Source organism: Propithecus coquereli, unplaced genomic scaffold, assembly GCF_000956105.1.
Source record: "Propithecus coquereli isolate 6110/MARCELLA unplaced genomic scaffold, Pcoq_1.0 Scaffold24, whole genome shotgun sequence".
NCBI classification, from domain to species: Eukaryota; Metazoa; Chordata; class Mammalia; order Primates; family Indriidae; genus Propithecus; species Propithecus coquereli.
Genome location: NW_012147952.1, coordinates 4,815,985 through 4,833,586, shown reverse-complemented (window position 1 = coordinate 4,833,586; position 17,602 = coordinate 4,815,985). Strand labels below are relative to the sequence as shown.

Genomic DNA, 17,602 nt, shown 5'->3' with positions numbered 1-17,602 from the left:
GTAATTAAATGTATATTCAGAGACAGCATATGTCTATTCATTCTCTTTGTGAAAGATTAAAAAAATAGGTTGGAAAAACAAAAAGGAAGTCTAAGAAACAACAAAAAGAAGTAGAGAAAAAACATGAAGTCGGTTTTTTTTTTTTTTTGAGACAGGGTCTTGCTCTGTCACCCAGGCTGGATCGAGTACAGAGGCATAATCAGCTCACTGCAACCTCAAAGTCCTGGGCCCAAGCGTTCCTGCCACCTCAAACTCCAGAGTAGCTGGGACTACAGGTGTGAGCCATTACACCCAGCTAATTTTTTTATTTTTGTAGAGATGGAGTCTCGCTATTTGCTCAGGCTGGTCTCAAAGTCCTGGCCTCAAGCAATCCTCCTGCCTTGGCCTGCCAAAGTCCTGGGATTATAGATGTAGGCCATCAAGCCCAGGCCAAGATATCTTAATAATATAGTCATATAGTTGTTATTATATATGTTCAGAAAAATTTAAAAAGAATAACAAATAAAAAACAGGACATGTAGTGTGACCAAAAATTATACTTAATGGTTTACACCTTTAATTTTATACTAAAGAACTGCCTACTAATGTTAGTAAGTGCTGGAATACGGCTATAACTTATCAAAATTCATATTAAATGTCTCTTAAATTCAAAATAAAGGGAGCAGAAATAATGATAAAGAAAATCACCTTGGGTGTTAAGAACTACAGAACAACAGTGATTTCTTTGTAGGAGAAAATTATTCTCTGAGCTATGCCAGTAACTAGTGATCTGGGTTTGAAATCTCAATGTTTTCAAAATCATCTCTAAAGGAAATCCTAAAATAAAATGCAATATTGATGTATCTACCTAACATAAAAGAAGGTGCAAAGTTTAAAAGTTAAATATACCAATACTCCTCTCCTAAAGTTTATCCGTAAATAAGAACTTCATTTATTAAGCATGAGTCTACAGATATAAATAATCAAATAGGGAAGGTACAGCTCTTCCTTACAGAAGAATTTCAATTAATAAATGTTAAAGAAATGAAGAAAATAAAAATATCACCATTAGACAAGCTATAACTGTTGTGAGCAAGATCCAGCAATGGATGCTAAAATCAGTGAGTAAAAGTTTGAGGAGAAACAGAATATTTGAGTCTCATAGTATCTCTTCCAACATCTTTTTTAAGTACCAAGGGAAAAATGATGATTTTACAATGAAGAAACCCAGTAGAAACTACCATAACCAAGTGATCATGGTTAACATCACCAATAATAAGATGTATCAACATCTTGCAAACCCTGAGAAGGGCACAACATCACTTCTGTGAAAGTCTTGCCAAAATGCATAGCCTAAATCTAATGAGACAAAATCATCAAACCCAAATCGAGAGGCATTATACAAAGCAATTGACTAGTAGTCTTCAAAATTTTCAAGGAAACTAAGAAAATATGACAATTAAATGCAATGTGGGATCCCAGAACAGAAAAAGGACATTAGTGAAAAACTAGTGAAATTTGAACAAGTTCTATAATTTTGTCAAGAATCTTACAGCAATGCCAATTTCTTAATCTGATACATGTACTATGATTAAAAAGACGTTAACATTAGGGGAAGCAGGGTGAAGGGTCAATGGGTACCTCTCTGTACTAATTTCACAATTTTTTTGTAAGTCTAAAATTATTTCAAAATAAGTTAACAGAAAGAAGAGTATTCTTATCTACTTAATGAATAGATAAGACTGTTAAATAAAATGAATAGATAAGACTGTTAAATAAAATGAATAGATAAGACCGTTAGATAATACTGTTAAATAAATTTTAAAAATTATTTGTAACAAGCCTGGCTAACTGCCATCTAAAACTGTATTAATGGGCCAAATCACTTAAACCTCTCTGAAATACTTCGTAAAATGGAAATGACAACACCTATTGTACACTTAGTTCTTCTCTGAGGATTAGAAGTAACTTTCTTTGTGACTGAGCAAGAAAATAGTAAAGCACAGGGGTTAAGAGCATGTGATCTGGCGTCAAACAGACCTGGGTTCCAGTATCAGCTTTGCTATTTACTAGCTCTGTGTTCTTGAGCAAGTTATGCAATCCTTCCATGCCTCAGTTTCCTCCTCTGTACAAAATGCAGGTAAATGTTGAATTTAGCTTATAGGGATCTTGGATAGAAAGCTAGGATAAAAGTAAATAATGAATACAAAGCATTTGACTCAGCATGTAGTACAGAGTAAGAGTTCAATAAAGATTTAAGATATAACAGAATAAATGCTGAAGACGGGAGTCACTGTTGCTAAACTTAATAAACTTAGTGAGCGTAAATATGCATTGCTAAGTACGATAATTCACATTCATAATGACTGCACATAACTAAGAAAGAATAAAACTAAGTTTGGATATTTTCTTCATAAAATAGAGGTATGTCCAGTAAATGCACAAAAGATTTTTCACACAAAGTAGAAAAACAACACAAGTGTTTTAAAAAACACACTTTCAGCCAGCAGGAAAACCTAGCTATTTAAAATCATTAGATTTTGGAATTAAGAGACATTAGAGCTATTTAAACAAGCAAAGGCCTGGGACAAACAAGCTAGACACATATTAAAATTTATTATTCTAAATAATGAAAACTGATTTGATGGCAATATTTTTTATAAATGTTATGTGCCCTTATTTTATTTTTATATTAATATAATACCAGTTTATTAAAAATTATTTAAATACAAATATAAATTTCTACTCACACCAGTTTTCCAACATCTACTATTAACATAGTTGTATCAAGTATGGTCTCTTTTTAATCAAGTAGTTCCCTAATGTATTCTAAGTTTCAGGATCAAAACCATTAAATGAAAAGACAATTACATAATACAACATTATAACATAATTCAATAAAACCCAATCTCAAAGCTAATAATTCAACTACAGTTAATATTTAGATTTGTAACATAAAAATGCTAATATGATCAAAAGATTTCAAACAGTAATCACCTGACTGTGCAACCATCCCCTGATGATATCAGATCACAGTTAAAGAAATTCTCAAATCGGTTACAAAAAATGGTTTTCTACATATTTCTTTTATACTTGGGAATATTCTAAAGCCCATGTCATATCTCTGTACTTTCATGCAGTAATCCAAAACCCTTCATAGGTATAACAAATAAAACTGCACACTTACCAGCACCTTGGGGCCGACTTAACCTTACAGGATTAATTTCAACTTTTTGGACATGAGGTGGGTATTCTTTCCTAGAAAAGGAAATTCATATAGTTTTATTCTAACAGAAAATATGGTTTTCAAAATTAAAAAGTGCATACTTATATTATTAAAAGCAAATCACAGCTTCTTAGCCATATAAAAATGATACTATAAAACTGTACTACACAAATATACAAATGTTGAATACATTATAAGATCCCTAAGGACAGTGACTCTATTTTACTTAGAATGTCAATCTATCGAGCACATAAATCAGATTGTTGAATAAATATTTGATAAATGAATCCATTATCCTTTCAAAGTAGTCACTGTGAAAAGCTATATACATTTATTCCTCAAATGCACAAACCTTTAGAATTTTTGGGGGGGAATTACCTTCATAATCAGCTTATAGAAATTATATTAAAAACTCATAATACTTCATATTCATATATATTTTGAATAAAAAAATTCTCAGCTTAATAATACTCAATTTGACCAATTTTACTGTAAATGTATTTTACTTGTTTAAAAATAAATCAGTAAATGAAGAAATAAATGTTGAATATGGTTGTCTTGAGAATAATTCTAAAATCAGAACAAAAAAAATGTTATGTACAAAACCAGCACTCATGGAACAAGTATTTTAGTCTCATGATATGACTACATATGGCAGCGGATATTAGTATACTTGTTTTAAAATATTACTTTGTCAAATTTCATATACAATTGATTTCAACGATTTTAAACATAAACTTTAGTAACTGAGGGTCCTAAATACTATGACATAAATCCAAATAGACAACCAATTTTTTTTTAAAAAAGCAAAAACCCTGTAGCTAATTGTGGGATAAAAGGATTGTATACAGAGAACCTCAAAAAAGTGCAACAGACCAGGGAGCTACAATAGCTAGATACTTTCCCACCCTAAATAAAAACTTCTAAAAATATTCCCATTTAACCAGGGAATTAAAAATACAAGGGGCTATTCTATTTATTTGTATTGCTACTCTCATTAATGATCTGTATCTTCTATTTATTAGAATAATGCAATTCAGTTTAAACAAAAATCCCAAAGAAATTTTCTTATAAGAATTCATATTTTGACATTATAAAATTCACAGCACTTAAAATGAAAACAAAATATGAAGATGACATAAAAGAATAATGAGTCGTGATAGCAGTATACTGTAATAGGAGGTGGCAAATATTAAATGTTATGTGCCAGGTACTATTCTAAGTGCTTTGTATCTATTGAATTCCTTTAATCTTCATAATAACCTCATAAGGTAAATACTATTATTAGCACTTTATAGATGAAGAAATTGAGGCACAATGAGGTTAATTAACTTGCCTATTGTCACACAATCATTCAATGGCAATGCTGGAGTATGAATCCTAACAAACTGCATCAATATTGATGAGCAGAGCAATATCTGGAACAAGTGGGAAATTTCCATCTTGCCAAAATTTTAAGATTTGTCAGGTTATAAGTTATGAAGATGAGAATAGTAATAGTCCTACAAGAAAGAAGGTAGGTGCCAGGCATTGGCATGCACCTGTAATCCTAACCAGCAGAGAGGCAGCGGAGGGAGGATCACTTAAGGCTGGGAATTTGAGTCCAGACTGGGCAACACAGTGAGAACCCGTCTCTTAAAAAAAGGAAAAAGAAGGTAGGTTTTTAGCTCCTAAATATCAGGATTAAAATAAAATGAATGTTTTTACATTCCATATACTTTCGCTTTAAAGAGAATATAAGGTATCTTATCTCCAAATTGAATAAATGACTTAACCCCCAATTTTTATAACTCTACACTTTAGAAAAATTAAAACAACTTTAAAATGCAACACAGAGGCAACTGAATCTGCAGCAAAATATACTATTGTGGTAAACTCCCCAGTAACTGAGTATATCATATATATTTAAAACAGTGGACAATACATATTTTGAAATAGTGAAGGTTATCAACAAGGAAAATAATTATTTGACAGTTATAAGTGGCCACAAAATTTGGAACTATGGATTTTATTTTCAGTTCAAACCTGATTACTTTTCTGGGATACTAAAAGCACAGGTTTATTCTGTAAAAATAACTAACAAATCATCTGAGATGGCAAATCATATATGTCTGCAAAGATTGATGAAAATGCTACATTAACTCTCCGTATTCTTTGCAGTTTGACACAGTGTATTGAATCATGCATTGTTAATATGGGACAATGTGCTAAATACATCGTGTAATATCCACAACCTTATATACTATAATGTAACATTACACTATTACATATGTTTCCTTATGTTTCCAGATTTATGTCCACCCTGTTTTCAATATTTGTTATGTTTTCTTACACAAACAGAATAAATTAAGTTTTATTTTCAAAAAAATAAGTTGAAGAAATTAAAGCATACCTTAAATACAATAAAAGAATTTCAAGATAAAAATAGAATGTTTGATGAGAGAATTAAAATAATTTTCTAGCCATAAACTATCTTATTTTCTTTAAAATTTAGTTGTTTTTGCAAATTTTTTCTAGATGACCTAAAATCAAAATTTATGTTAACTTCTTAATTTGAGGGTTATATTACTCTTGCAGGTACAAATTTCAAACTCCAAACTCATATGAAGCTCAAGCCTAGGATTTAATCTCAATGGGTATTTCTTCTCCACCCAAACTAAGCAGAGGCAGAGAAGCTTCTTTGTCATCGTAGGCGGGGAGGTTTTTTGCTTCTCAGGGTTTGTGTTTTCTGTACAAGTTTTAGAAACTCCACTATATAAACATAAGATTTTATAAGCTGCATAAGATGGACAGCCTTTATTTCTCGATCCTAAACTTTTTACATAACATCAAAATGCTTTATTGTTAAAGGTAGGATAAGATCAGCTACAAAAGTCTTATTTTTAGTAAACGTAATTTTGAAAGAATTTTAGATTTGCAGAAAATTTGCAAAGACAATTCAGAATTCCCTTATATTCCTCACCATAATATTAACACCTTAACAGTACCATCACAAATGTGTCAAAAAAGAAACCAACACTGGTACACTATTATTAAGACTTTATTAGAATTTTACCACCTGTCCCACTAACACCCTATTTTTGTTCCAAGATCCAATCCAGGATACACTGCCATTAAGTCACCAGGTCTCTTTATTCTCCCCTCTGTGTTTCTCAGCTTTTTGTTGTTCTTCTTCGTGACCTTGACACTTTGGAAGAGAACTGGTCAGGTATTTTATAGAATTACCTCCAATCTAGGTCTGTCTGATGTTTTCTCATGATTAGACTGAGGCTGTGGGTTTAGGAGAATATCACAGATGTGAAGTGCCCTTCTAATCACATTGTATCATAAGGTAAAGTGATCAGTATGACATCACTGGTGATGTTAAATTAACCTTGATCTCTTGGCTGTTTGCCAGGTTTCTCCACTATAAAGTTACTATTTTTCTCTTTCCGTACTCTCCTTGGAAGCACGTCAGTAAGTCCAGCCCACACTCAAAAGGAATGGGGTAATTAAGCTCCACTTCCCGAAGAGGGGAGCATCTACATATATTTTTGGTATTCATCTGTAAGAAACAGTTCTCTCCCAGCACATTTTATGCAGCCTGTAAAATCTTATTAGCAAATCCAGTACTGTATCAAAAGTGGTATTACTTTCAAGATTGCTAGGATAGTTCAATAAATAAATGATTTACTTATACATTTACATCAATATGACTCGAGGATATTTTATACTTAGGGTTATAATCCAACTGTTACAGTTCCAGCCTTTGGAAGCTCTTTCAGTTGGCTCCTATGTTCCTTTGATGTGACTCTATCCTTTTGTTGTTTTCTTACTGTAATATTAATAAAATATATACAACACAAAATTTACAAAAATATGCGTAAACATATGTAAACAAACCTTCTCTCTCTCAACTCTATACTAATTTGTGTGTCATCCATGCCAATTGTCTCTGTATCTTTTCAATGTTAGTATATGTGCTGCTGAAGTGAGCACCCTTTTTTTTTTAGTACTTGCTAGGTTTCTGGCATCACATTCATTTTGTGTTTTACCTATCATGTCCCTAGAATCAGTCATTTCTCCATGTTCTTTTTATGGGAAAATGATATTTAGAAGCTACCAAGATCTGGGCATTTTATTTGTTTGTTTTTTGCCTTGCTTTAATGATAGCTCTTCTTATTGATTTTTCCATTACAAAACAGATGTCAAAAGATGTAAATTCTATAAATCAAATGTATTCCTTTTACAGCTACAATCCATTATTCCAAACATTTTAAACTGATAAATCAGTTTAAATTTTAAGATGACGTATTAAAATCTCTTACAATTGTATTCTAACCAAAAACTTCTTTCATTTTAAATATCATATGGGAGGAGTTTTATACATTTATTTGTTATAATATTCTTATAAATTGTGCCTATTAACAAAATGTGCTCCTTTATCTTGTCTAGTGTTTCTAATCTTTAATTCCATCTCATTTTTTATTAAAATTCCACTCATGCTTTCTTTTTGTTTGCATCTCTAACAGCCCCAAACAAACCTTTACTTTCACATTGTTATTTTAGCCTGATTCTTGTAAACAATATAGTATAGCTGGGTTTAATCTAACTAATTTGTCTCTTATTACATATATTCAACTTGATTATAATTATTATAACAGCTGATGGACTTCATATTTTCCTTTCCTCTTACTTCATTAGCTATATGTTTACCATTATTTCATTTTGTTTTCTCATTTCTTCTACTTTTAAATAATTTACACTATTGCTTGCAAAATGTACTATTCATTTGTTTCCCCCCTCCCCAACTTAACAAATGAATAGTTACCTTCCCACTCTCAACCCTTATTACACTTGCATATTTCTGTTTTCTTAACATCTATCAAGATTCAAACTATTTCCTCAAGCTAAGTTCTATTGCATCCTTCACGGCATAAAACCTTCAAAATCCTTTTATTTTTCCACCACAATCTTCCAATTCCCTCCAAAAAAAAAAAAGATTGGAAGATTGCTTTTCTTCTGCCTTTTTACTTCCTATACTCCTAGATTTTGCTGAGCTGGTTTTGAATACTTAGTCATAGACTATTATTGATTTTCCTTTGCAGCACATGTCTATTTAGAAAGGGGAACATGTTTAGCCTTAATTGAACTGCCACTGTCTTAAGCTTATAATTGTGCCGAATTACAAATCTTATACAAAAGACTGTGTTTAAAAATCTCAAAGACTTATCAGGTAATAACACCTTTCTATCTAAAATGCTCTGAAAGCTTCTATTGCACTAATAAAAAGTCCAAACTTTTCACATCGTCTCACAAAGCCTTCTGTGATCTAGATCCCAGCTGACCTCTCCAAACCCATCTCACAACATTCTCTCCTTTGCTCTCTAAGCACCAGCCACAGTGGACATTTTTTCTGTTCTTTGAACATGCCAAACTCATCAACTCATCCCTGCATTAGTAACTTAGCACCACCTCTTCCCTATCTGGGAAAGCCACTCTTATGATCAGGGCACTGTAGACTTCTTCTCATTTAGTCCTTGATTAAACGTTAGCTTCTTAGTAAAGAGTTTCCCTGAACAAATAATCTAAAGACACCATATTGTCACTCTATCACATCATCCAATTATACTTCTCTCCATAGAACTTACTATTTCATGTTTTACTTGCTAATTATTAGTCTTTGCCCCATCAGAATGTAAACTATAGAAGTACAGGGATCTTGTCTGTTTTGTTAATCACTGTATCAATTATGTCTAGAACACAGTAGGCTCAGTAAACACTTGGAATAAGTAAAAATGTATACCAAAAAGCAGTATGTAATGAGAAGTATATTTATCATTTCAAACAATTGCACAGATATTCAATGTCATTACCAAGGATGGTAATGCTGCCAAAACTGAACCACTGGCCACCATGCAGAACCATCATATAGTAATCCAAAATTTTGTCAGCCAATGTACAAATATCAAAATTCAAGCATTTAAAAGCACTATAGACTTGTTCTTATTTATTGGACAGGTTGGTTGGAAACTGAATACACCTGGACTTTCTAATTTGTTTACTATCTTACTGTCTAATCTTTTCCTAGTGTTTCCATGTGTCATCACTATTTTCTTTATAGTAGGTTTTATTATGTGGCAAGATGAGTTATTCTTCTCTTCCCTCATTTATTCTTGGTTAAAAAAAGATAAGTCTATTACTCTTCTCAAATACTATTCTAAATGAACTTTAGAATCAATTTGTTAAATTTCTTAAAATAACAATAAACTCACTGAGATTCTGACTAGAATTACATTAAATTCACTTTCTCTTAAGGAGCACAGGCATCGAATAACAAAGTCTTATACCAACAGGGAACATGATATATGCCTCAGATTAGGTTCTTTGATACATTTATAAGGGATTACTCATTATTAATTTTATTACTATTTACTTTTAGTTGCTACTGTGAATATTGTGGCCTCTCCAATATATATCTCAATTGATTAGAGTTCAAATTATTATTATTAGTCTTATAGCCTGTCATCTTGCTCCACTCATTATTTCTAAGAGTTCAGACAACTCTTATTCCAAAGAAGATAGTTATCATCCGAATACAATTTTATTTTCAGATACTTCAGATAGCAATTTATGTTGCCATTATGAATGAGTTCCAAATCTCTGAAAAACAATTTAGCAGTACTTATCAAAAGCATTAAAAACATTTGGATTCTTGGTAAGAAAATCCTTTTCCAGAGACTTATTCTAAGAGATGCAAACAAAGTTTTTCATCAATGTTATATATATAAAATAGTAAAAAAAAACAATCAGAAATGGGCTAATGGGTAAATAAGTTATATGTATCTCCAGGACAAGTTATTATATAGTCTTTAAAAATTATTCTTTAGGGCTGGGCACAGTGGCTCACGCCTGTAATCCTAGCACTCTGGGAGGCCGAGGCAGGCAGATCATTTGAGCTCAGGAGTTCGAGATCAGCCTGAGCAAGAGCGAGACCCCGTCTCTACTAAAAAATAGAAAGAAATTACTTGGACAGCTAAAAATATATAGAAAAAATTAGCCGGGCATGGTGGCGCATGCCTGTAGTCTCAGCTACTCAGGAGGCTGAGGCAGAAGGATCGCTTAAGCCCAGGAGTTTGAGGTTACTGTGAGCGAGGCTGACGCCACGACACTCTAGCCCAGGCAACAGAGTAAGACTGTCTCAAAAAAAAAAAAAAAAAAAAAAAAAAAATTATTCTTTAGAAGCCAACTTAATGACAAGAAAAAATGCTCAGGAAGTGTTAGGTGAAAATTCAGAATACACAGCTTCATTTTCATTATGACTTCGCATATGTTAAATATATTAAAAAGTACATTAAAAAAAAGATCAGAAAGAAACGTATCAAAATCCTAACAATGTAATTTTCTATTATGAGAACTTTAAAAAATTATAAATTCTGTAACTATACTTGTCTTTTCACACACACCCTGTAAGTAAGCATTTCTAGTATTTCATGTTTTTATTGTATTCTTTTCACCTTCCTGCCTTTTTTATTTCAAAATTCTCTACAACATGTACATACGTTTTGCAATTAAAAAAATACTTAAAAAATGTTTTAAATTCAAAAGCCACTATGTGCTTCAGTCCTATAATAGGTCAACAGATTCTTCATCAGGGAGAGGAAAAAAAGGCAGTTCAAACACCAGATTAAATATTTCAGGTTACTGGTGCTACCACACACACACCGTATTTATAACTCATGTGGCCATGAGTCAGAAAGGAATTTAAGTCATACAAGTTGTCAGTTGCCCACAACATAGAATTGGCAGCAATTTTTTTTTAAGTCTGCAAGTTCTGCATCTTAATATTGTTTTTTATTTATTTTAGTTAGGTTTTAAGCATAAAACATACATCGATGTACTTAGTATATAGTACAAGTGGAAAAAACCTGGAAGAGATTAACCTTCTACAACTACCTAGCTCTTATTAGATAAATCATTCTCCTATAAATAAATCATTTATTTATTATCCCTCACGTGGTAAGGGATAAAGAAAAAACATCTTCTATTACTCTTCGAAGACCAGAAAAAAGATATAGTTTACCATTCACAAGAAAGAAAAGACTATTTAAAAAAAAAATGTACCAAGTAAAATCTACTGATAACACAAAAGTTCTGTTATCTCTGATAAAGATAAACACAAAATGATTTTAGGTAGGTATCCAAAAGATTATGGGCTAAATTCAGCCTAACAGTAACTAAGTTGCTGAATAAAGCACTCGGTTATATTTGCTACAACGTCTTTTATAAACAGTTGCTGCTTGACATTTAGTTTTCAAGAGCTTTAGAGTCCCTTGATGTAATTCTTAGCACAAAAGACTGAAAGAATTCTAATATCTATTACTATTAAATGTTCAGAAATTTCAAATTTGTTATAATGTATAAGTCAGTTTTAAATAATTATCTCATTTGTTCCTCACAAAACTCTTTTAAAATTGGACAAATCTATTATTCCCATTTCATAGCAAATAATGTGCCTAATGGTTATGTTGGTTATTTAATTGTGTATCTGACTCCTGTTGCAGTATTATTCCAACAAGAACGTAAGCTCCAAGGTTGCAGGTATGTTTATCTGCCTCTAGAAAAGTGCCTGGCTCATACGGTCATTTAAATATTTGCTGAATGTATCAATGAATACATTCCCACCACAGAAACAGGCACAAGAAGTCAAAACAGTAGAAAACCCACAAATCCTCCCAGGCTATGGTAAAAAAAAAATAATTTAAAATCTATTATTCTGGTAATATAACTGTACCTACATTTTAATTATAATAACATACAGGAAAGAATGTGTTTATTTGGCTAAACCAAGAGTCTGTTTCATATGTGTGATTTTACGAAGAATTATTTAATATATATTTCTGGAAATGTTATTAAAGTGTCTTATAAATGACCTTACTAAAAAAAAATAGTCCCTTAGAAGTTATAAATTAAAAATATATAAAAGGAATCATCTATATCTGGCAAGAAATAATGATTTACTCAAAGAAATAAACTGACACAATGGGAAAATACTTTTTTCCTAGGAAATAGGTAAGTAAAATATTTGCACAACCCATTCATTTAAAACATGTAAGACTTGTAAAGTATTTGACAATTATAAAATATGCTTAAATCTTTTGCTGGAAGGATCACCTTGAAATTTGTATTTCAGAAACTTGGTGTTCATGAAGTAATGTGGAACACATGCATTTTATAAAATATTGCAGGTTGTCCTCTCTACCTCCTTTATACCTTTAAATAAAATTACAGAGTTAAAGAATTAAAATTATGGAATGTCCCTTGTTTTGACACTCACAAATTACATGAAAGTATTGCTTTAATACAAAGGCTCTTAAACTGTTTGGAGGGAGAGTGAGGAGTTTTCTTAAAGGACTTTTGAGAATCTCATCAAAGCAAGAAAAAAAACACACATGCACAAAAAAATTCTGTATACATATCTCTAGGAGAGAGAAGCTACTCTTACAGACACTTGCATTAAAACAATTAAAACTATTTCACTATTCAAAGAAATGTATATTCTTAAAACCTTTTTCATGGTATTTACATTATTCAGATTTCTCCTAAAAGAATATGTATCTGTCAATGTTCTTACAAGAGGAACAAACAGTGATAGAAGAAAGTTGGTCACAAAATTCTGTTACGAAGTTTTGGGTCAGAATAGAATACATTTGATGTTTAAAGTTCTAACTTCAAGCTTAAGGTGTTTTAATTCCATTTCTCCCTCCCTCCCCCCAATCTACTAAAATGTAAAAACAGGAGTGTTGTCACTAAAATATAAGAACAAATACTTTGTGATGTACCTGAAAGCAACTTTACTACTAAGGCATTGTAATATTCTATTTTTAAAAGAAAGTAGTCACATATCAGCATAAATATATAATAATCATTCATAGAAAAATGTATATTGAGAATGATGCTGAAACATCATCTATATAAAACAAATATTGTTGTACTCTTAACAAGTTTTCTTTCATTATAGAGAGAATTGTTGGTATTAGAGGATAGTAAGGGTGGGGAGAGGGGAGAATAGGGAGATTGTTAGTTAACAAATAAATACAAAATTATAGCTAGATAGGAGAAATGAGTTCTGGTGTTTTGCAGCACTGTAGGGTGAATATGGTTAACTATAATTTATTATATATTTTCAAAGAGCTACTAGAGAGGATTTTGAAGTTCACAACACAAAAGAGAAGATAAATGTTTGAGGTGATAGATATGCTAATTACCCTGATTTGGTCATTAAACATTGTATACACATTGAAATATAACTCTGTATCCCATAAATATGCACAATTATTATGTGTCAACTAAGAATAAAAGGAAAAAAATTTAAATTAATAAGCTGTAATGATGAACTCTAATTCAATGGATATTTTTCAAAGCATATAAATAGCTTGATATTTAACTGCTTATTCATGCTCTAATTTCATCAATATTAAGCTTACCTTTCTTTTCGGTCCAGACTGCTTAAAACATGAAAAAGAAAAAAAATGTAAGAGGCAAGACCTCATTGTATTTGTAGTAACTTAATTAAGGCAAAACTATAATGTGATCAATTTGTTTTAAACACATATTATGTATATTTACTATGTTTTCAATCTTGTCTAAATTGTTTAATTTTTGTCAATATACACAATTTAATCTAAACAATCTTAAATATTTAATAGGAAGAAAGACGAATATACATAACTATGAAAAACTACTGAAAGGGCTTTATTTAACTATCAAATATTTGAGGATATAAGTAGTCCCCCCCTTATCCTCAGGGGATACATTCCAAAACACCAGCAGGTGCCTGAAACCATGGATAGTACCAAATCTGTATACTGGAAATGAAGCACTGCTGGAACCATTTCATAAACAAAATGGCTGTCACCCATGCTTTCTGATTTATGTTGCCAGAACATGGGCAGATAATTTTTATTTTTGTTTTTGAAAGTATTTGAGTTCTTTGCTCTGTACATTACACCTAGCTTTATCATATGCCCCACAGCATTGAAACATAGTACCAGAATTAATCTGTCTATTCATATTTTATGCCCTGGTGTCTCCTTTGCACTTTTATGAATTAGTATGTACTTCCCTTGCCTGAACATCATTCTCAATCTCTGAAAATTCAATGTTTATATCATAGCAAACTTAGAAACAATCTCAGTATCTACTAATAGGGGAATGGTTAAATTAAATACTTTTTGGACTGCAGTTGACCGCTGTTAACTGTAACTTCAGAAATCAAAACCATTAAAGGGAGAAGAGGGACTACTATAGTAATACGTAAACAGTTTTCAAGTAACAATAACACTTCCTAAAAGCTATAAATTTTTTAGTAGTTCTAATCCTAATATCAGGTATGATTATTTATTTGATTTTGAGTGAGGAAAAAAGTTTTAAGGCTGAAACTTCTGTACAAAAGTCTTAGATTAAATACAGTATATGATTTGGGACATAAGGAAATGCCTGCAATTTGAAATCATGGCCTTTTATCACAAGTCCAATGTATAAAGTCCTACCTTTCTCCACAGTTCAAAGAAACTCCAAAAAGCTATCAATATCAGTTACTGAAGAGTAAAATTATATAAGCCCTCAACTTAGAATAAAACAAGATTCACATCCTAAAATTATTCCCCTTTATTATGAAAAGGAACTAAATATTCAGAACTGTAAGCAAAGCATAGTTTAAAAAATCCTCAAATCCCCATATTAACTCATATATTCCTATCATGTGGTGTATCAATTCAATCCTAGCAAATTAAGAAAAAAGAAATATGGTAACCTCTTTTTACATCAACAACATTCACAAAAAACATGTATTTAAAAAAATTTCAACAGTAAGGAAAAGAACCATAAACTTACATAAATATCATGTGAAATTTTACCTTTGTGATTAAAAAAGAAAAACTTATATAAAATAAATCTATGTTGGCTAACTGACAAAAAAAGGGAGAGAATATTATCACATCCCTTTTAAGTACGTGAAGCTAAATATAAATATAAAAGTTTAAACGTAATCTACCTTACCCTATATATTTATTTCTTATCGAATTGTATTTCTAGGAAAAGTAAAATGAAAACCAGAAGTTAGGCATTAATACCTAATCTAGCCATTTCCAATTCTATATTGTTGGGCCCGAGAAGTGAGAATAGTTTAGTTCTCTCTTGTTTTTCAAACTCACCTGTACAGAGGAAAGAAAAGAGGTAGAAGAAACAGCTTCGGTACTTCCTAATAAACCAAGGGAGTTAGGAAGACCAAAACACACACACACACGCACACACACACACACACACACACACATGCACACGCACACCTACACTCAATTGTCGTATGATATGATATCTAATTTGTAAGTTGTAGCATTTTATAAGTATCTTCAATGTTTATTATCAAGTCTTATCCTACAAAGGTTTACATATTAAAAAAATACATAAAAAATGAGGAAGTCATTATAGTAATGTAGGACTTTGTAAAAAAAATATCAGCTCACATTCCTATTGAACTACCTCATACAAAATGGAAAGGGAAAATTACCTTGAACTAGTGCTATACTAGTGGTCTTAAAATTAAAAAAAAAAAAAAGAAAGAGGAAGGGGCTGATTAATTCTGATACCTATGACCTGAGTTAGGACTTCAAAAATTCTTTCAAAGTGGTGCTTTTCATTAATAATCTTGCTTATTCTAGGAACCTATTTTCCCATTTACGGATTATATATGCTTTTGCAGACATTTATCTTCCCTTATGGTCTTTATAAATCTTTTCATCTACCCTTAAAAAGCCCTGAAAAAGGTGAAAATGTAAATAAAACAAACTCATAAAATGTGTTGTTTTAGCAAGTTTGATTAAAGTTGGGGTGGGGATAGTATATAGATTTTTAAATTTCTGCATTTTGTTTTTTCCATTCTAATACTATTCTCCTCTATCACTATTAGTATATAAACGACCTACCTTTTAAATAGCAATTAAATTAACATTTGAAATAACAATAAGAAAATAGATTGGAATTTTAATTTCATCCCAAAGACTAGCTAATCTTATGTGATAGTTTAACAATTTTCACTTATTTTTTATAGATTAAAAAAGTGTGAAGCACTTATTTCCAAGTCTTACTATAAAGAAGTACAAATTGCACAGAACGTAGGTCTAATTTACCTAAAAGACAAATTACCCCACTTGCCCCAAAAATACTCTGTGCATGAATTACCAAACTGGTGGCAATTGTTTTTATTTCAAATTAAGACTGGAGAAAATAAGAAAATTTAGGAGAAACCATAAAAGCCAGCGTGTTCACCCTCACCTGAGGCCTGACAATTGTGCTAACTGCTTGGTAACAACTATCTTAGGTAAAGTCTTTCTTTGTGCCTCTGAAAATGGGATTCCTACTACATGGAGTATCCTTTTCTACTTGGAACACTCTCAAAAGCTCCTTTAATCCTTCCTTTCTGAATTCTTCCCTGTTCCCTTCTCTGTAATATTACTACATATACTTTGTATATCTTTACTACTGTATTTACCATGTATTCATTTGTTTACTTGTCTTTCTGTACCTTAATCAATCTCCACCCTAATCAAACTTGAACTTCATGGGCAGGAATTTTGTCATATTCATCTTTGAATACTCTGCACCTCATCTATGCCTGGTATACAGCACAAAATCACCCAATGTTTTTGAAGGAAGAAAATTTTAAAACTCTAAATGAACTTGTTTCTGAACATCAAAATCTTTTTAATGACAGCCACACCACAGCTGGGATAAGAAATGTTTACTCTTATACAGAATAAATAAAAGACAAATATAAGTAGAATCTGTCCCGCTGACTTGGCCCTTTATAGTTTTCTTTACTGCCCTTAATCATTCTTGTGAAGTATTTCACTTGTATTGATTATTTATTTATTTAGAGACAGGGTCTCACTCTATCGCCCAGGCTGGAATGCAGTGGCAGGATCATAGCTCACTGTAGCCTTGAACTCCTGGGCTCAAGCAACCCTGTCTCAGCCTCCCCAGCAGCTGGGACTATAGGCATACACCACCATGCCCAGGTAATTTTTCTTATTTTCTGTAGAGACGAGGTCTCGCTATGTTGCCCAGGGTGGTCTAGAATTCCTGGCCCCAAGGGATCCTCCCACCTTGGCCTCCCAAAGTGCTGGGATTACAGGCGTGAGACACTGTGCCTGGCCCATTTCTTTAAATACAAATGAATTCAGGTTATTATTGTTTTTTAAGAAACAACATTTCACTAGAAATATTATTAATAGTTCTTATTAACTGAATCTAGTCATTGACGAAGATGAGCAATGACACACAAAGTATATATAATAGGTACCGAGACTTGGAATAAAACAGAACACAACCCAATTTCCAGACTGTAATCTTTTTTTTTTT

General features: G+C 31.7%; 1 protein-coding gene across 1 annotated transcript in view; it reads right to left on the bottom strand.

Moving 5' to 3' along the window:
• SENP6 (SUMO1/sentrin specific peptidase 6) overlaps positions 1 to 17,602 on the bottom strand; it is a 104,226-nt gene that overhangs the window by 51,932 nt on the left and 34,692 nt on the right. The window contains exons 5-7 of the mRNA XM_012646040.1: positions 15,400 to 15,446; positions 13,672 to 13,732; positions 3,167 to 3,237 (exon numbers count right to left, since the gene is read on the bottom strand). Of these exons, the coding sequence (XP_012501494.1) occupies positions 3,167 to 3,237; positions 13,672 to 13,732; positions 15,400 to 15,446 (179 nt within the window). The remainder of the gene's footprint in view (positions 1 to 3,166; positions 3,238 to 13,671; positions 13,733 to 15,399; positions 15,447 to 17,602) is intronic.